The 21,115-nt window shown below is 39.2% G+C and overlaps 1 protein-coding gene across 2 annotated transcripts in view; it reads right to left on the reverse strand.

The window, feature by feature from the left end:
• Positions 1 to 21,115, reverse strand: part of LOC126334925 (TELO2-interacting protein 1 homolog) — a 139,203-nt gene that overhangs the window by 9,477 nt on the left and 108,611 nt on the right. For both annotated transcript variants that reach the window (XM_049997647.1, XM_049997646.1), the window contains exons 12-14: positions 20,545 to 20,835; positions 7,124 to 7,446; positions 2,080 to 2,308 (exon numbers count right to left, since the gene is read on the reverse strand). In XM_049997647.1, the coding sequence (XP_049853604.1) occupies positions 2,080 to 2,308; positions 7,124 to 7,446; positions 20,545 to 20,835 (843 nt within the window). The remainder of the gene's footprint in view (positions 1 to 2,079; positions 2,309 to 7,123; positions 7,447 to 20,544; positions 20,836 to 21,115) is intronic.

Raw genomic sequence — 21,115 nt, forward strand, 5'->3', positions numbered from 1 at the left:
GTACATTACAAGTATTAGCAAAAACAGAGCATTTTCAAAGTTTGCTAAAATGCTAACACAGGATCCAGTTGACACGAGTTTTGAAACAGACAATGAAATCAATCATGTTGTGCTCAACAGTGTGTTCTATCACTGGGTGGTCTTGACCACAGTTTTGTGTTGGTCATTCATTCAGGAGGACACCTACGTGGTGGTCACGCAAAAAAAAAAAAGAAGCTGTGCAAAAATTGCAGTTGAAATGGTATGTGACACAAATGCTTTCACAGGTGGCCCTGCCTCTGACAGCATAGGATAAACTAGAGTAGGATGTTTTAGATGGGTATATCACACAGGTCTTGTGTCTGGGTCTTCCACAGGAATATGACACACATGCCAAGATGTTGGGAGTGTATGTGACATAATGATCGACTAGGATGTTGAGTAGATTGGGTGGGCAGCAGAATACCTCACTGTGAACGGCACAAAGAACGTAGTGCTCATTTCCAGATATGATGATACAAAGATGAAGCACAGACTAAGGATATTATTAAGCATAATATAAAAGAATTCCGTCTATTTGCCCATCAACAGCTCAACAACATTTCCATTACAATGATGTGAAGTACTGCTTTGTAAAGAATTGTGGGTAATTAGAAATGTAGCAGTGGAGAGAGTATCAGTTATTAATCAAATTCTGTGCACATAATTAATGCATAGTAACTTCTTTAAAAAAGAGAGGGTAACACTGTGAAATTGTTAGAAGATAATTCAGAAAGTAACAACTTATTGCACATTTGGTGTACAGACTGATTTCAGTCCCCCCACCACCTCCAAGAGCCACTGCAAAGAAGCACTCCTATCATCATCCAGTACCACCAAGGATGGGAGCAACTGAACCATGTCATTTGCTAGGGCTCTTATATCATCATATCTGGAAACAATGGATATCTTACGCATGAACCTTCCCACCACTCCTGGAGCGGTATTATGCTGCCCATCCAGCCTACCACCATCATCCCATGCCACTCCCACTCCCAAGCCTCACCAAAGGGGTCATATTCCTGTGAAACACTGAGGTACAAAACCTCCACAGTCCACACATCCTTCAAGGAAGGACCACCTGTGAAACCACCCATCATATACCAGCTCTGCTGCAATTTCTGCACAGCATTTTTTGGGAGCATCACCACCAACCAGATGTCCACGTGAATGAATGTACCGTCAAACTATGGACAAGAACAGTGTTGACCAACTGTTGGGAGAACAAGCTCGAGTTCAATCACTGCTTCACAACCCATGCCATCTGCAGCCTCCCTACTGGTGTGAGATTTGCTGAAAACACACACACACACACACACACACACACACACACACACACACACACACACACACACACACACAGAAAGGTGTTCCTTGCTTACTACTTGACACTGGATTTCATTCACAGTCAGCCATCACTTACAACAGCTGCTAACTTGGACTCCATACTTCCCAAATTTAGTATTCATATTTCATGTCAAGCAGTCTTTACAGAGAACTTTTTCAATTACAAATAACTGTACAGTAATACAAAAAATACATGTTGAATTCTTTATGGATATAACAAATGAAATTAATTCTTACTTTTTACATCTCATCACAACAGTTTCCAGACTCAACATAGCATTCCTTACGAAAGGCCAAATTGTTTCATATGACTAAACTCTCAAATATATGTCTATTGTCTCCAGATCTTATGCAGTTAGAATACTCATCACATTGTGCAACTCCTGGCAGCATCACTGCTTCAGCTTTGTGTGTACTTCAATGAGAAGTATATTGATACCTGTCTCCACTTATTTACAATAAAAACTGAAGCTACAATGTTAACCTTTGAACTCTTCATTTTTTCCTTCTCATTTCTACACAGTCTGAAGAATGAGGCAGTAAATCGCAAATGCACACGCATGTGATGTGTTTAAAGTCACAACAATTTTTAACTTTGATTTTTGCATCTGAATCTTATATACATAAAATTGATTTGATGACAAACTTTTCAACCATTTACTATAAAACACTGATACTTCAAAACAAGACAACCATTTTATAATCAGGTCTCACCTGCAGAGGACGAGGCTGCTGAGAAGAGAGGTAAGGGGCGCACACAGCCACAAGGTCTCTCAGTGGGCGGCCACTCATGGTCAGTGCTGCAGCTAGACCTCCCATGCCTTGCAGAAGGCAGAGCTGTAACTTATATGCCTGCGTGAAGCGATATGCACTTGCACTGTCTTGCAGTGTGCTATTGTGGGCAGAGCGACGTAAAAACTCGAACAGTGGAGGTAGTGCTAATCTGAAATGACAATACAGCAGTTTTCTTGTTATTCTTACTACCCCATCAACACCAACAGTAAGTCAAGGCAGAACACATCTTTTAGTGCATTGCATCCAATTGGAACAAGAACTTGAGATCAGTTTTACATATACTAGGAACATTCCATAAATTATGCACACTGATTTTTTTTATGCACACATTTATTTATTTATTTCAATATTTCTTCACAGTCCTTCAATATAGTCTCCCCGCTTCTCTATGACTGAATCCCAACATCTCAGAAGCCCTATTATTCCATCCAGGACACAATTTCTGTTCATCTCTCGAATGGCTTGGGTAATGGCAAAGAAAGCTCTTCCAGAGAAAGATAATGACATCCACACATAGGTTTTTCCAATTTTGGGAACAAGTCAAAGTCTGGTGGACTCATGTCGAGGATGTAGAAAGGATGAGGCAACACTTCCCATCTGTATTCACACAGTTTTTTGGCTATAACACTGCTAATATGCAGGTAAGCACTGTCATGGAGAATGAATGGCCCAACCTCGAGCAACTGAGGTCAGGTTTTGTGCATTTTTCTGCACAGGTTTTGCTTGAAGATACATTAACACATTGTTGTGACACTTGCCCCACATGGGACTCAAGCTGTTATGATGATTCCTTGGAGGTTGTAAGCAAAAAATCATCATTTGCTTGAGCTTCAATTAAAGCCATCGAAAGTTTTTTTGATATGGAGAGTCTGAAGCTCTCCACTCATTGGACTGCGAGTTCAACTCCAGTTTGAAGTCTACAATCCACATTTCATCAATAGCGACAATTCAACACGTTTCATCAGTAGTGACAATGCAACATAAGAATCCTCCACCTTCGTGGTCAAATCATTCTTTGATCAAGATCACAATGTCCAGGCACTTTTGCTTCATTCAGCAGTCAGATAGTGTAGGACCCATCCTGCAAAAATTTCTCTCTTCTTCAAATCATTTGTCAGAATACAGAATACTGCTGTTGGGGGACTTCCTGTGGCTTCAGAGAGTTCGCACTGCATTGTTCTTCAAGAGCATCTGCCGCAAGTTTCACAATTCGTTCATCTGATGATGCTCTTGGCCTTCCAGGTCTCGGATTATCGCCTATGCTCATACAAGCACTATGAAAATGACTAACCCAATGTGAAACTGTACTAAAGTCCACTGTAAACTCACCACAACCTTCACTTAATGCACTGTAGATGTTTGTCAGGTTTTTGCCATGTAAAGTTCCGATCTTGATGTACGACCTTTGGTCTTCAATATTCACAGTTTCCAAGATCCATGCATGGTCCATTTCCACCTCTCACCAATTTTATGTTAGAGTACACAGCTTCTTCTTCAAGCTCCCAACTACATCAGACATAATTTTCATTGTTGCTGCATCAAACAATCCACAGTAATACCAATCTGTGCACTATTTATGAAATGTACCACGTATATTTATTCAAGGTAATTTCCAAGTTCAATAATCTGTTGCTGTAATTGTCACTGTGGGACCAGTGACTCCACATAAAATCTGGTTATGACACATGACCAATGTCATCACACTCATCTGCAGACAAGAAGTCACAAAAACAGTGACATTAATCCTTCTGAGATGTCTGCGGGCTCACAACAGCATCATCATTTAAATACTGTACAATGAAAAGAGAGACATCATGATTTTGTGTGTAGAATATGGGAAGTTTGTAATGAGCCTGCATTTGATTATGATATGCAAATGCAGCTCCAGGTGACAGGCAGACATATGATGGCAGCTGATGTTACTGCATGTTCAAATATTGTAAAATTTGTGCTGAACTGAATTACAAATTATTTATTTTCTTTCTCTGTCAGTTTAACACTGCTTAATAGAAACGTCACATTTAATTTTTGGGCCATCACCATTACTATGACTCGTTGTAGTAAAACTACTGGTATGGTTCAAAAATGGTTCAAATGGCTCTGAGCTCTATGGGACTTAACATCTATGGTCATCAGTCCCCTAGAACTTAGAACTACTTAAACCTAACTAACCTAAGGACATCACACAACACCCAGCCATCACGAGGCAGAGAAAACCCCTGACCCCGCCGGGAATCGAACCCGGGCTACTGGTATGCATCAACAGCTTACAGTCTTGTGGTCCTGTCAACATGTCATCACCAACATTCATGCCCAATAGAAAATCCCTGCCACATTATATGCAGTCTTATTTCATTGTAGCAAGTGACAGTTTGGGGGGGGGGGGGGGGGAACAACCCTCCACCACATCTTTTTTTTTATATAAACAAGTGTTTTAGCACCCAACAGTACAGCCACTTCACAGGAATTATCCATCAACAGACTGGAGCAGAGTTTGGTGAAATATTCATCAAAAATTCCTACTGTCAGATGTCAAATCTATAGGAAAGGTTCCAACTAGAATGAAGTCGCAAAAAATCTAATACCAGATCCTCTCTGTAGAAAGTATCAATTACAGGATACTCTCGCACATACATTCATTTGCGCAGATGAAAATGCAATTTAGTAGTGGAGAAGGAAGAAATTTGTTTTAATTACCAGAATGAGCCCTACCACAAACGGCGTGAATGTCATTTTCCAACCTGAGTGGTACATGTTCCACTGGACAAAACACCAGTCATATGCTTGGTACATGGCGCGTTTCACTCACTAATTGATTAGCACAGTTACTCTGGACATATTAGACTACCAATATTATCTGTAACAGCAACACTGGATCACGCAACAAAGGTGCGCCAGAAACTCGTCTGAAGAGTTCCAAAAGTTTTTATCCCATTAGTCTTGGTTTGCTTTGATCAAGCATAAAAGGTAGAATTCAGTGAGGACCGACAACACTCTTGGGATGTTAAACGTCTTTACTGGACCAGGACAAACACCAGAACCTTGAAAAAAGGACTTATTTTAATTTTTCCTTTGTTCTATTTTTTCCCCACTTCAACATTAAGAGATTTAATTTCCAGAACTAAGATTAAAGGAGGAAAAATGTAAAATGTACTTTAAAGGACACAGATTAAGAAAAAAAAAAGAAAAAAAAGAATCATGCTGACTCTCAGTCATGGGATGCTGGGTTTGATTCCTGGGTGGTTCAGGCATATGTATTGTCATCACCATTTTATCCTCACTGATGCACAAGTTGCCAAAGTGGCATAAAAAAAATAAATCTTGCACCAAGTGGCAGAACATACCGAAAGGGTCTCCTGCCCAATAAAAGCATATGCAATCCCCAGGGCGTTTAATACATCTTTCCATACTAATATTATTAAATGTGTGTGTTGCATTTTAACAACCAAGCAACTAAACCGATTTTGAAGTAATTTGGTACACATATAGCTTAAACCCTATGCAAAAATGCAGGCTACTTAAGGGGCGGGGTGTGGAGGGGTGGGGGGTAGGGGGGGTGGGAATCAACCGTCTAAGAGGATGAAGTAACAATAGCACATCCTTTTTTACATTAGAAAACATAAAACATGTTAAAATATTTATAAATTTGTTGCACAATGTATATGTAGCACATGCCCCACTGCATGCACCATTTAACTTACTTACTAAGCATAAGTCATCATAAGGAAACTACTGAGATGTGACTGCAGCAATGTAAACAAAGGAAGTATCTACATAGGCTTTACTTGCATAATGATTCACATTATTAATGTTGGGTTTGCAGCCAATTCTCAAATTCAGCAAGATATGATACACCCAAAGAAATGAAATGGAAGACCATTTCACTTTTGAATCAGAGATTTCTGTCATAGAAGTGCTATGGAAACTCTGTCCTGGTGTTGCCACTGCGCAAGACAGTAGTTTTACAAAGACCCGCAAAAATGAGGACACCGCTGAGTCTTATTATCAGTACCTTCAATGCATCCCCCTTCTTTGTCCTTTCACTAACAATTAATATCATATTTTCAACTTTGGAGAATTTATTTGGTACCTGAAATCTTTAGCCTGTGTCCTTCAGATCTGCTCGTAAGTTCAGATGATGTACCTCTTTTTACTCAGGTTCCATTTCAAGTGTCCTTGAGCTTAATCAATGGACAGTTGTATGTAGAAATGAAACTATTTTGTTGTTACATGCTACCTTTAACCTATTTTGTTTTATTTTCTGAAAAGATATTTTGAAGAGACTGATGAAGTAGCTAAATGGAATTTATTATCACATATAGTTGCTAATTAATTCATGGAGAATTTGCATGAGAGACCACTGAGAGGGCAACTTTAAAACCTGCTTGTTTTTCAATATATGTTAATGAAATATGTGTGATCTGGCTACATGGAGTAGATTCTCTAAAATATTTCTGAGAACATGATAATTCTCTTCAATCTGATGTTAAATATATGGTGGAAGTATAAAATTATGAAAATGTTCCTTTTTTGGACGTCTATCGCAACATGTTGGCAGTCACAGTGCACTGTTTGTCCAAGAATCACGTGATGGAGTATGAATAAACCAGGATCTTGGCCGAGATATTGTGACTGTTGGACACTATGAACCAGCAGTGCATCTGTCAACTGTTTGATCACCAAAATTACTCTTACGTCTTCTATTAAGAAGTTTTCATACATCTTATTCATGAATCTCACTACGAAGATATTGCGAATCCATTTCATTGGCTGATTACTGTAGATGCAGCTTCTTAAATAGTACAGTAATGATGCCCACAAACCTTAATGAAGTGTAAATTACAAAAATCTGACCATGAATTACCAAATAACTTACACATCTTATTAAACACATTTATCACACTATCAGAAAGACAATAACATCTAAAATATTGAATGTTTATTATGCAGATATATGTCCTACTTTATGCATCTGGAGCGCAGGAAGTCACCTGAGGTGCATGCAAGAGCACAAAGCAGAGTAAAACATCTTGCGAGAACCAATGGGTCTGGACTTCGAAAGAGAGGTGCCATAGCCTCCCATATCTTGTGTGTCAATCTCAGCAAGGTGCTGGAATGTGTCCTCAGACAATGCACCCCATCAGTCAGAGTTTCCAGTGAAATAACCTGATGGCGAGGAGCACGAGATCGTGGAAGTGTATGAAGGCATCGGCTTAACACCTCCCGCACAGCAGCAACATGTGGTGGAAGACGCTTTTGGTGATCTTCTGATGAATCATTATAATCCTGAAAGCAAACAACATAGGATGAGAACAGGTTTTCTGAGACATGTTATCAAACCACCCTGATTTCATTTAGTCACAACTTAAAATATCACTCTATACAAAGTTCCATTATCAACAGAGAAAGCCTCTTGGATTTTAACACCACAAAACTGTGAGTCAGAAAACAATAATACATTTAGTAGACATTACATGCAGTTTCTAGTCCAAAAATTGACTTAATGCAAAAAACAACATGTAATACAACAGGTTGAAAACCAATGGAAAAAAGAAGTGAACTACACTCTTCTTAGAGTTATGAAGTGTAATTAGCTCACTGAAGATGTCACTACAATTAAATGAGATTATTCAGGGCAATGCCTTGAATGAGAGAAACTGGCACAGGACAAAAGTAAAATAAAATTTTATATGCCAGCAATAAACAATATTTAAAGATGAATTTGATGAAAACTGAGAAGTCAGTTGTAAGGAATGAACATATAGATGCATAAATGAGACAAAAATAGGTATAAACAGAGAAAAGTAAAACCGAAAGAATAAAATTATAGAGAAGCAGTAGCCAATTAAGAGACAAGACGCCTCCAGCTACTCATACAATGCTGCACACAATTATGTAGGAAAATAAAATATTAATCCAAATCCCCCACATTGAAATTTTAGGTTTCAGGAGAATCAAAAGAATTTTTTTTCTTGTTAGATGCACTATCTAAGTAACTTCTGGCAACATTCAAGTCATCAAACACAGTGGCCAGTGTACAGAACAGTAAGATCAAACATTTTGATTTTTATTGTATCAAGAATCCAAAATGACCACTGCCTCATGTCATTTATTATGCCTTTGACCAAATGAGCTGCCATCAACAGAGAAATCAAGATGATGCTAGAATCATAGAAAGATATGACTTTCCTTACAACCATCCATTGGAAATTCTGAGTAAAAAGGACACCAATATACCTCTTGTCAATGGTTCCAACACTATGGACAGGACCAACAATGAGGCACAGCAGAAGAAATTAAGAAACATAAGATAAACTAGGAAGCAAGGGGAGAAGAAAAGGAAATTGAAAAAGAGACTTGAATTATGCAACTGTAACAGATATTCCAGGTGTATTCTGTGATTTCAACAAAGTAAATATCTGGAATCAAACAACGGCACTAATTGCATTTTTATTTTCAATCACCAGACCAGTTTTGGCCACAGAGGCCATTTTCTAGAGGTTATATGAACTTTATTGAGGTTGAGGGTGGGGGGCAGCAGAGTGTAATAAGTTGTACAATACGAAAAAGAAAGTAACAAAAAACATTCTCAGAACAAGCATTGTGAAACAAATAATGTATAACAACTCATCTACAAACATCATGAAAATGGCATGGTAAAATAAATAATCTTGTATAATAACTTGGCCACAATTAAGTTAGTAACACATATAACAAGAACTTAAGAGCCTATCTTCACGGGAGTAAAGAGACTATTATTATTATTATTATTATTATTATTATTATTATTATGTGACGAGCTTGGAAAGCCAGCGATGCCGAACAAGAGGAATCAGCAAACACATTCTTGAATAGAGGCATGGTGTTTAAACGATATGAGGTCCTGCCATTTACAGGCAGTCCTGTAACCTACCCCTCCCCTGTTTAAGCACTGCCTCTTCACATGTCTCACCTGTGCTTTCTATGAGAAAGTGGGTCAATCCCACAGTTGGCTCATCCTGGAACTGGGCCACCAACAACACCGCGGGCTGAAAACATGTTGGCTGGACTTGTTATGAAATAATTTTCTCTGCAGCAGCCTGAAGGCAATATCTACACATCACCTGAGCCCAATCCAACGAGTCAAGCAATCGTAACATCATAGCAAGAGATTCAACAGGAATAAAATTTTGATGTTTAGCCTGCACATATGCTGAGCAAGAAATACTCACCAGATAAGCATGATGTCTCACCAGTCCGTCTGTGCACTTCCATGACGCTAGGTTTGTCAGTTCATGTTACATATAAGGCATATTCCGAAACTGAGGTCCATTTGGTCAAAAAAAAAAAAAAAAAAAAAAAAAAAAAAAAAAAAAAAAAAAAAAAATAAGCTCATGAGAAAAGGTTTTACTGACAGTAATATTTTTCTAAATATATACTTCTCCATCAATTGCCATTCACATCTATATTATATGTAATACTGCACCAGCTTCTTTAACCCCTCTGCATAGAAGTCTGCTGCATGGGAACTGAACCAGTTGGTAATGTCGGTCTTGAGTTCACCATCATTTTGAAATCATTGTCCCCCCAGCCACTTCTTCAAAGGAAAGACGAGGAAATAGCTGCTTGCTGCAAGGTTGGGACTGTATGGACAGTGCTCAAATCATTCACAATGAAAATCATGAATATTCTTGGTTTTGACAGCGTTGCCATGAATGAGGACAATGCTAGACCACAGTTTCCCATGGCATCAAGTTTAGACGGCATGTCTCAGTCTGATTAGCATTCCACAGTGTACGTCACCTGAAAATGTTGACCCATGGTCCATGAAATCAATCAAAAGGACACTCTTTTCATCCCCAAAACTGGTACCATCATTTTTCACATCAAGAACAGAGATCACTTAAGCTTTTTTGGTTTGGATGAACTTGAATGGCACCACTGCATTGACTGTTGTTTTGATCCCGCACTGGTGTACGATACCTGTGTCTCGTCACCTGTAACAATATGGGAAAACAACTCTTCTCCATCTTCTCTATAGCAGTCCAAACACTGTTGTGCAGTATGCATCCTTTGCTCTTTGTGCTGATCAGTGAGCATTTTTGGAATCCACCTCACACACAGTTTCTGATATCCAAGCTGTTAAGTGCCAAATGTGTACATCGAGGGTCCAGCAACATTTTGGAATTTGTTTGCCAGACCACTAATCGTCAATCACTGATCACTTTGAATTTTTTGCTTCACTTGAGCAATGACATTGTCAGAATTTATACTGGGTCTGCCACTCTGCTGTTCATCGTGAATATTTGTACAGCCATTTTGAAAATCTCGACACCATTTTCAAACTTTTTTGTCACTCATTTTTCAGGGCCACAAAAGGCATAACTCACAATGGATTTCAAGCAGCTGAAGATCCTTTTGCTGGCAAAAATACAATCACACCACACTCTTCACAACTGGTGGGATCTACTATTGTATCAGCCATTTTGATCTGCTTTCACTGATTGGCAAACAACTACTGAATCAAACCAATGCTGCAGTAGTTTCCGAAATATTCGGTAGACACTGCTGCACGCATGAAACCCCATTCATGCTTACCATCAGTTAAATATTGGTCACCAGACCTTAGTTTAGGAATACGCCTCGTATGTCACATTCTTAATTGTGGAAGAGTTGTTATACAACATTATTTATTTACCATGATTGGTCTGACAATGTTCACTGTTAGTTTCTTTTTCATATAACTTATAGCACCATACCTTGTTTTTCAATATTGTCCAGACAACCACTTGAAAATGGTCTTGGTGGCCGGAACCAATTATGGTAACAGAAAATAAAAGTATGAATGGTGCTCTTATTCGATTCCAAGTAATTACTACAGATGTGGATTTCGCATCATCATGTTCCACGTGCCACACAAAAAATTATAAAGCAAATATTAATCAGCATTTTGGTCACTGTTGCTGGTGGGCTACATCAGAGCATATAATACTAATGGGGCAATGTACTGATTTCTCTCCCATCTTTATAACTGCTTAACAGGATGTAATAATAACCATTCTTTGATTGGATGTTAGAAATAGGGCAGAGTGAAACAAAGGTTGTATACATAATTTTACAGGCGCATACTGGCAAATTAGGAAGGAGTTGCTGTTATGACGTTGTCCTACTTCGCAATTTGGTGATGGTTAAGATGTGTTATTGCAATGGGTTTCTTACTATGGTTTGAAACCAAACTTTATGAGGCAGTTTCGTAGGTGCAGTCTGTCCTTTAGCCAGCTACTGCTGGTACCCAAGATGACTAAAGCTTGCAATCATCATCATGATTAATTTTGGCGGACTGTCCAACTATTTTTATTTCCTCTCATAACTTCCTTAGGAAGGTAAGTGGTAGCTTAGCTAGGACATGGGCTGTCTTACGTTAAGAGATCCATATGTGTTGCTTGTGCTTTCTTAGGCCTGTATCAACGGGTCTCCAACATAAACTTATCTGTACTTACAAACAACCTCAGTGTGCGCAACATATTGACAGCATCTTTGGGTCCCAATGCTATTATTCCTACAAAGGATGTGCTTAATGTCCACATAGTGAACAACACTGGTCACAGGGAGAGTGACACTCTAAACATACTGTAGAAGAACAGTGTGGGGCTGTTCCATCTACAAATCTCAGACGTATTTTTTATGATTGCTTTCTTTGTAAACTGAAGGTGGTATAAAGCTTCTGCAGCTCTCTTACAACATACAGGTATCAATTGTAAACAGGGTCAAAATCATATTAAAAATGTAATAGTGAAAAAACTCTAAAGTGTGGTTAACACATGAAGATATGATGAATGATGCATGATAAATACAGCTGTGATCACTAACAGAACTGTACAAAATTTAGAAAAATAGTGCAGATGTACCTGTTTCGAATTTATGCTATAAGAGGCTTTCAAAAAGTTTCCTTTTGAAGGCCGTACAATCCAGAATCAGTATGCCAAGCAGGCAAAATTGTTATCAGCATTGAAGCAATCATCCCACCAGTAAGCCATGTTGAATATAAGAACTTGTTAAAATACCACGACCTGTTGCGTGAAGAAGTCTTCGACCATTCATGGCCTTTTTTAAGGGACTGAAAGAAGTGATAATCACATGGAGAGAGTTCAGGACTATAAGGCAGGTGCTCAAGTGTCTCCTACTTGTCTTGGCACAACTTCTGTGTTATAACATTTGGTATATGGGAAGGTGTGTTACCACCAAACTTGGCGCACCATGCCAAAACAGTCGTTTTTAACAGACATGCTCCCCCACACAAATTCTACATTTTCCAATGGATGTCTATCACTGCCTGTCCTTACACAACCCAGAAAAGAATAACAGCACACTGGTCTATTTGGAAGCATTTGGTAATAACATTGGCATAGTTCACATCTACACATGTATCACACATACATCAGAAAGACGTTATACCCCACTAATCCCTCTACCTACATGTCGGTGATTATATACAGGCGTTGAAGTTACATTATGTTGCATATATGCTACAACAACACGCACAAATTAAAATTTATTGATCGTCCTTTATTGTCTGCTGCAGTTGCAATTGTTGTTGTTGATGATGATGTTGTTGTTGTTGTTTTCAGTCCAGAGACTGGTTTGATGCAGCACTCCAAGCATGCTACTCTACCCTGTGCAAGCTTCCTCATCCCCCAAACCTACATCCTGCAGCCTACATCCTTCGGAATCTGCTTAGTGTATTCATCTCTTGATTTCTGCAATTTTTATCCTCCACGCTTCCCTCCAGTGCTAAACTGGTGATCCCTTGATGCCTCAAGATGTGCCATACCAACCAATCCCTTCTTCTAGTCAAGTTGTGCCACAAATTCCTCTTCTCCCCAATTCTATTCAGTACTTCTACATCTACATCCATACTCCACAAGCCACCTGATGGTGTGTGGCGGAGGGTACCTTGAGTACCTCTATCGGTTCTCCCTTCTATTCGTCTCGTAATTGTTGGTGGAAAGGAGGATTGCCTCTGTGTGGGCTTTAATCTCTCTGATTTTATCCTCATGGTCTCTTCGCGAGATATACGTAGCAGGGAGCAATATACTGCTTGACTCCTTGGTGAAACTTCAACAAAAACCAGTACCGAGCTACTGAGCGTCTCTCCTGCAGAGTCTTCCACTGGAGTTTATCTATCATCTCCATAACACTTTCGCGGTTACTAAATGATCCTGTAACAAAGCACGCTGCTCTCCATTGGATCTTCTCTACCTCTTCTATCAACCCCATCCAGTACGGATCCCACACTGCTGAGCAGTATTCAAGCAGTGGGCGAACAAGTGTACTGTAACCTACTTCCTTTGTTTTCGGATTGCATTTCCTTAGGAGTCTTCCAATGAATCTCAGTCTGGCATCTGATTTACTGACGATCAACTTTATATGATCATTCCATTTTAAATCACTCCTAATGCGTACTCCCAGATCATTTATGGAATTAACTGCATCCAGTTGCTGACCTGCTATATTATAGCTAAATGATAAGGGATCTTTCTTTCTATGTATTTGCAGCACATTACACTTGACGTCATAAGCGCATGACTGCGTGTGAGATTGCCCTCTAAGTGTTCATCTATTTTTAGGTTTCAGATGTATATTTTAATGGTTTTTGTGATAATATTTACTATGTAAGTGACTTATTAGTGGTTTCTTCATTCACCTCTGTCTTTCTTGTGTTGTGACCTGATATTTCTGAGTGTTTCATATCGAGCAACTTAACCTCTTACCCGTGTTTACATTCTGTGCTGATCAGTTGCAGCTGTAGCGGCGCATCGAAAGCTAAGTACTAATTAATTGTTTGTGTATAGTAGTTTATTTAGGAACTTTAGTAGTCTTCAACCGGTGTTCTTAGTGTTTACCGGTGAAATAACTTCAGAAGAAATTTTTGCGAACTGCTTTCAGTTTCGTTACTGTGTCATTAGACGTTTGATTTTTTTTCTGTGTTAGTATTTTGTTATATTCTCATTTGTTGTTGATTAATACTGTCAATAACAGTAGTTACTTCCCTTGTAGAGCAAGTTTGTGATTATTGTAGTCAGTTTTTAACATCATCTTATTGTAGTAGCGGAACTTAGATAAAGTTGTTTTCTTGTTTCAATAACTGTAAAATTTTACCATGAGTGAGAAGTGTAGGCTTTGCCGTAGGTTCGTGAGTAGTGGATTGCGGTGTGAGACTTGTTCGAAGTATTTTCACTGGGGGGAATGCAGTGGGGAAGCCAGTGGGCATTCTGGTGAGATCCCCTCCTGGAACTGCAGGTTATGTAGCAAGAGTAAGTTGATAGAGGAGCAGGAGTGTACGATCTGTGCCCTTCAGGTGCAGTTGAAAAACGCACAAGAGGAGCTAGATAGGATGAGGAGGGAGAAGGGGGTTGGGGAATGGGAGCTAGCTGTTGGCAAGAGATCTGCTAGGAGGAGGAGATTTTCGGATAGTTTTACTATTGGTGTTTGTAATAGATATGACCAGCTGTCAGAGTGTAATGGAGAGGAATCTCTAGTAGTTGTACATGTAGGAAGTATACAGCAGACCTCAACAGTCACGGTGGCTAGGACAGTTGCGAAGTTTAAGAGAAAGAAGAAGGTTCTGCTGTTAGGTAGTTCTCATGGCAGAGGTGTAGGCCAGCAGTTGCAGGAAGTTTTGGGGAGTGAGTACCAGGTCACCAGCATTGTGACGCCTAATTCAGGATTGGCTCAGGTGACTGTTAACATAGGGGGGTTATGTAGGGATTTTACTAAAGAGGATCAGGTAGCGATTGTGGGTGGGGCTGGTAATAGTATTGATAGGGATGGGGAGTATGACATAGATGGTGACCTGGAAAAGATAGCCACTCAGACTGGCAACACGAATCTGCATTTCGTGGAACTGTTTCAGTGTCACGATCGGCCTCATCTTAATACAGCCGTCAGGCGTAATAACATGAGACTTGGGGGTGCGCTGATGACAGAAGGCATGAGTCACATTTCAGTGGTGTCGGCGGAGTCTATCAGCAGGACGGGTTTCACTAGATGTGGCCTGCACCTCAACAGGTATGGAAAGGGGAGGTTGGCAAAACTTATAGGTGCCAGCATAGGTGGGGGTGGTGGGATCACTCATGGGAAAATTCCGGTAGTTGTGGGTGTTAGAGCTGTACCTTTTTTAGATTGAAGTCAGCTGATAGGTATTCCTGCTTAAGGGAAGTCTTTCTAACAAAGAAATCACTTTCGACAAAGCTTTCGTATCCGATTAATGAGGGTATTAGTATATTTCATCAAAGTATACAGGGTATTAGAGATAAAGTCTGTGAACTGCTTATAGATGTTGACTCTGAAATTATTGGTATATCTGAACACTGCTTAAATAAGGAGATAATTCAGAGGCTTCCTTTACCAGGATACAGGCTGGCTGGCAGCTTTTCTAGGAGCTCTTTGCGGTGTGGGGGAGTAGCCATGTATGTGAAAAACGGTATCCCATTTGAGTCAATTGATGTTTCAAAGTACTGCACTGAAAAGGTGTTTGATGTTGTGCAGGTGTGGTTAAATTTAGTGGAGCTAAACTTCTTACTGTTGTTATTTATAGATCCCCAGACTCCAATTTCACAACATTTTTGCTAAAGCTAGAGGAGGTTCTTGGTTCACTTTATAGGAAATACAAAAAGTTAGTTATATGTGGTGACTTTAATATTAATTGTATAAGTGATTGTGCAAGGAAAAGAATGCTGGTAGACCTCCTTAATTCATATAATCTTATGCAAACCGTATTCATTCCAACGAGGGTGCAAGGGAACAGTAGAACAACCACAGACAACATTTTTGTTCATTCCTCATTACTAGAAGGGCATTCTGTTAGCAAAAAGGTGAATGGCCCTTCAGATCATGATGCACAAATTTTAAGTCTAAAAGATTTTTGTGCTGCAACACATGTTAAATATAGTTACCAACATTTTAGGAAAGCTGATCCAGTTGCTGTAGAGACTTTTGTAAACCTTATCAAGGAACAAGAGTGGCAAGATGTTTATAGTGCTGATACAGTAGACGATAAATATAATGCTTTCCTCAAGACTTTTGTCGTGCTCTTTGAAAGTTGCTTTCCGTTAGAACAATCTAAACAGGGTACTAGCACAAACAGGCAGCCTGGGTGGCTGACTAAAGGGATAAGAATATCTTGTAGAACAAAGTGGCAATTATATCAAAACGTTAGAAACAGTCACAATCTAAATCAGCCCATTACAAACCGTATTGTAAGGTGCTTAAAAAAGTTATTAGGAAGGCAAAAAGTATGTGGTATGCAGATAGAATAGCTAAGTCTCAGGATAAAATTAAAACCATATGGTCAGTCGTAAAGGAAGTGGCTGGTCTGCAGAGACAGGTCGAGGATATAGAATCAGTGCATAGTGGGAATGTCCGTGTTACTGATAAGTCGCATATATGTACAGTATTTAATATTCACTTTCTGAATATAGCAGGTGAACTAAATAGAAACCTAGTCCCAACAGGGAATCATATAGCGCTCGTAGAAAAAAGTGTTCCGAGACTGTTACCTGAAATGCTCCTCCATGATACTGACAAGAGGGAGACTGAGTTAATAATTAAATCACTAAAGATCAAGAACTCTCATGGATATGATGGGGTATCTAGCAGAATACTGAAGTATTGTTCCATGTATGTTAGCCCAGTACTTAGCCATATCTGTAACTTTTCCTTTAGGAGTGGTTGGTTTCCTGACCGATTAAAGTACTCTGTAGTGAAGCCACTTTATAAAAAGGGAGACAGGGATAATGTTGACAATTATAGACCTATTTCTATGCCATTGGTGTTTGCTAAAGTTATCGAGAGGGTTGTATATACAAGGTTACTGGAGCATTTAAATTCACATAATTTGCTGTCAAATGTACAGTTTGGTTTTAGAAATGGCTTAACAATTGAAAATGCTATAGTCTCTTTTCTCTGTGAGGTTTTGGACGGATTAAATAAAAGGTTGCGAACGTTAGGTGTTTTCTTTGATTTAACGAAGGCTTTCGACTGTGTTGACCACAAAATATTACTGCAGAAGTTGGACCATTATGGAGTAAGGGGAGTAGCTTACAATTGGTTCACCTCTTACTTTAAGAACAGAAAGCAGAAGGTAATTCTCCGCAATATTGAGAGTGGTAGTGACGTTCAGTCCCAATGGGGCACTCTTAAATGGGGCGTTCCCCAAGGGTCGGTGCTGGGATCACTGCTGTTTCTTATTTACATAAATGATATGCCTTCTAGTGTTACAGGTGATTCAAAAATATTTCTGTTTGCTGATGACACCAGCTTGGTAGTGAAGGATTTTGTGTGTAATATTGAAACATTATCAAATAATGTAGTTTATGAAATAAGTTCGTGGCTTGTGGAAAATAATTTGATGCTAAATCAAACTGGGATATCCCGGTTAAAAAATATACTTTTTCCTGGGCGAAAATACATTTTTTCTGTGCTAAGTGACAGTGGGCTTTCTGTAGATTTTCCCTTGGAACCATAAAACTTATCAATCCTTTGAATGGGTATTGTTTTATACACTGACATAGAGCTTCCTAGAACTTTGGGGGGGGGGGGGGAGGAGTAGGAAGAGAAGTTTTGGAAAGGCCTTTGATGAAAAAATGGAGAGTAGTTTTTGAAAGACCTTTGATGCATAGCAACATATATGCTGCATATTATTGTATTATGAAAGTATAAATTCGAATTCCACCAAACACAGCATGGCAGTTTCTGGGGTGTTGAAATCGAGATTGGAGTGCCCTTTTGTAGGTCAATTACTTCTTGCCAGCTGATATTCAGAACATAGGACATGTTTTGTAGTCAGCCAATAGCAAGAGCACTCTGAAGCAGTGCTAACACGCAAAGTACATAGTGTAGCTACAAGAAAAGCTAAGCTTTCAAATGTAATATCTATCGTTTTCTTTGTGTGTGTTATACTTTCAGATACATCATACAAATGTGTCAGTAAATTTAAAATAATGACATAAATGTCTGGCCTTCTGGACTTGAAATTCTTCTAAGTGGCTTGTCCTCAAAGTATTAAGTTTTGTTTGTCAAACACTCTGTGATTTAAGAAATTCATCCCACATTATCACAAATAATGTAAGTTGTCTTGAATAAATGGAAATTTACTATTGAAAGTAATGCTTTTCAAACCACCATTCGCAATACTTTCCCGAGACTGTTAGAAATAGGTTCATTTCTGCAGATGCCACAGAGTACCAGAAAACAGGCATTATGCACATGCACAGCTGGGGTGAAGTAAGAAGCCCGCATGTTCATATGTATAATGCATTAAGAGATCTTTCATTATACCACAAAAGAAACAAGGGAATAAGAGGATACTCCAATTTCGTAAACCAAACTAAAATGCATAATTCGGCTTGAAGTGCATATTGGTTTGTCCAGATTCACAATGAAGTAGGCCCCACCTGATACTAAGCTTTTCAGTGTGATGCCTGGGATGTACATTTTCTTGCAGTACCAGTACTGCACTATCTCTTGTTTGGTTCTTTATTATCACGTAATGCCACACACGGCAGAAGATGGAAATGTGCACTTGAAATTCAGCGAACAATTGGAACTAGGCAATACTGTGGAATGAAGCACTTCTGTTTCGAATAAATTAAGTGTCTCAGCAGAAAAGATTAGTAAACCAAATTTCAGCAATAAACTGACAAAAATCATTCCACTGTTCTGCAAGGCGATTAATGCTTGACTGCCAAAAATGTGGAATTAAAACAAAATCAGAAAATTGAAAACTAATAACGTATTTTTGCCTTTCTTAATTATGTGAATCTATTTTAATTCAGTTGATAGCTCGTGGCCACAGAAATCTGTTTTGTTATCATTTGACATGGGAGCTGTAAATGCAGAGGAAACAGTGAAATCACTTAATGTAAACACGGGTCACGTGGAGACTAGCCCCCTCCCCTCCCATCCCCACTACAACCCAGACAACTCTGTGCATGCGTGAATCTGGCATCTAGGGCATGCCAGAAAAAAAATTTTCTTGTTAGCATCTGGCTGCTTGCTGTTATTGCCGATACAGCTAACATCCACACCTCAATTAGCCAGAAGCGGGATAAGGTACTGCTCATATGTGAGTCAACTGTGCATGCGCATGAGCCCACGGGCAACTGCTCAAACAAACCTAATGTAAACAGTTGTGATACCATGCCCATAGAAAGCAATTCATTGTTATGCAATATTACAGTCTTCACCCTATGGCTGTTGACATGTTTTTGCTGTTTGTAAACACTTGTGCGCAAAATAGTATTTTGTTGTAACTGGCACATTTCCTTTGCAACTGAAGTTTTATTAATTTTTTTTTTTTGTTTCGTTTATGTTTTGTTTGCCAGTATTATTCCCCAGTAGCAGGATACAGTAAAAGTCTTTGCTACAGGATCAGGTATTACCAGTCAAAATTACAAAAATTTAACTGAAAACAGAAACAACGAAAAATTCCTGGAATTTCAAAAAATTCTCGTGTTTTTCCCGGTTTTCTCCCAGATGAAAAAATTCTGGGTTTTTCCTGGATTTCCCAGGTTGTATACACCCTGTTATAATACCACATTCACCTGACCAGAAGTCTTGTTCCTCCTGCCACCGAACTTCATTAATTCACGCTATAACTAACTTTGTCTATCCTTTTCCCTTTTTAAACTTTCTAATCTACCTGCCCAATTAAGGAATCTAACATTCCATGGTCTGATCCTTAGAACCCCAGTTTTCTTTCTCCTAGTAACGAAGTCCTCCTGAGCAGTCCGCGCCCGGAGATCTGAATGGGGAACTATTTTACCTCCGGAATATTTTATCCAAGAGGACACCATCAACATTTAACCATATAGTAAAGCTGCATGCCCTTGGAAAAAAATTACGGCTGTAGTTTCCCCTTGCTTCCAGCTGTTCACAGTACCAGCACAGCAAGGTCATTTTGGTTAATGTTGCTAGACCTGATCAATCATCCCGGCTGTTGCCCCTGCAACTACTGAAAAGGCTGCTGCCCCTCTTCAGGACCCACACGTTTGTCTCGCTCGCAACAGATACCCCTACACTGTGGATGTACCTACAGTACATCTATCTGTATCGCCGAGGCACACAAGCCTCCCCACCAGTGGCAAGGACCGTGGTTCATGGGGGAGGGGGGAGGGGGGGGGGAGGTGTCAGTTGCAATTATATGTTTTGTTAATAAAAAGGAACACTGGAACCATGTTCAACTATGCTGTCAGAATCCAGATCCTATTCCTGACCTCTAATTAATGTTGCAGAGTCCTAATTACCCATGTATTTAATAACAGATGGTTGTGGTTGTTCAAGATAAGCTTTACTATTCTTCATTTAATGTGAGCTCTGACATGTAGATGCAGCACTGCTACTTACCTCTTGTTCTTGAGATGCTGTTGCTTCTGCAGCAAATCTTTTTCCTATTTCATCCATGCTGAGGGTCTCTGGTTCTTCTTCTAGGCATTGGTGCTTGTTCTGTTTGTATTCCAGCAGTTCTGTTACAAGGCTCACAGGCTTTAGTCTCTTTCGATCAGAGGGAATTTCTTCCCTTTGGGCCAACGGTTGCTTTTGACTCAACCAACTCCGTACACAACCAACAAATGCTCTCATCACATGTAGCTGGGCTAAAGAATGCTCGTCATCCTGATGTTCAGTCTGAGATATTACCTGTAAACACAACCAGCCTAATTTTAATTAACAATGAAACATAAAATATGAGATTCTGTTGTATTTATTTGATACATCAATGAGAATGTATCAGTTTGTTAACATTTTTCAAGATATAATCACATCTCTCTACTAATTAAATGATGTTTCATTTTAACTGTATTTTTATGTAGTAATGAAACTGCTTCCCCCACTACTTTCTGTTTTTCAACATGAACATTAGAAACAAATGTAGTAAAAACATCTAAAATATACACATTTATGAAGCAATTCATACTCG

Source organism: Schistocerca gregaria, chromosome 2, assembly GCF_023897955.1.
Source record: "Schistocerca gregaria isolate iqSchGreg1 chromosome 2, iqSchGreg1.2, whole genome shotgun sequence".
NCBI classification, from domain to species: Eukaryota; Metazoa; Arthropoda; class Insecta; order Orthoptera; family Acrididae; genus Schistocerca; species Schistocerca gregaria.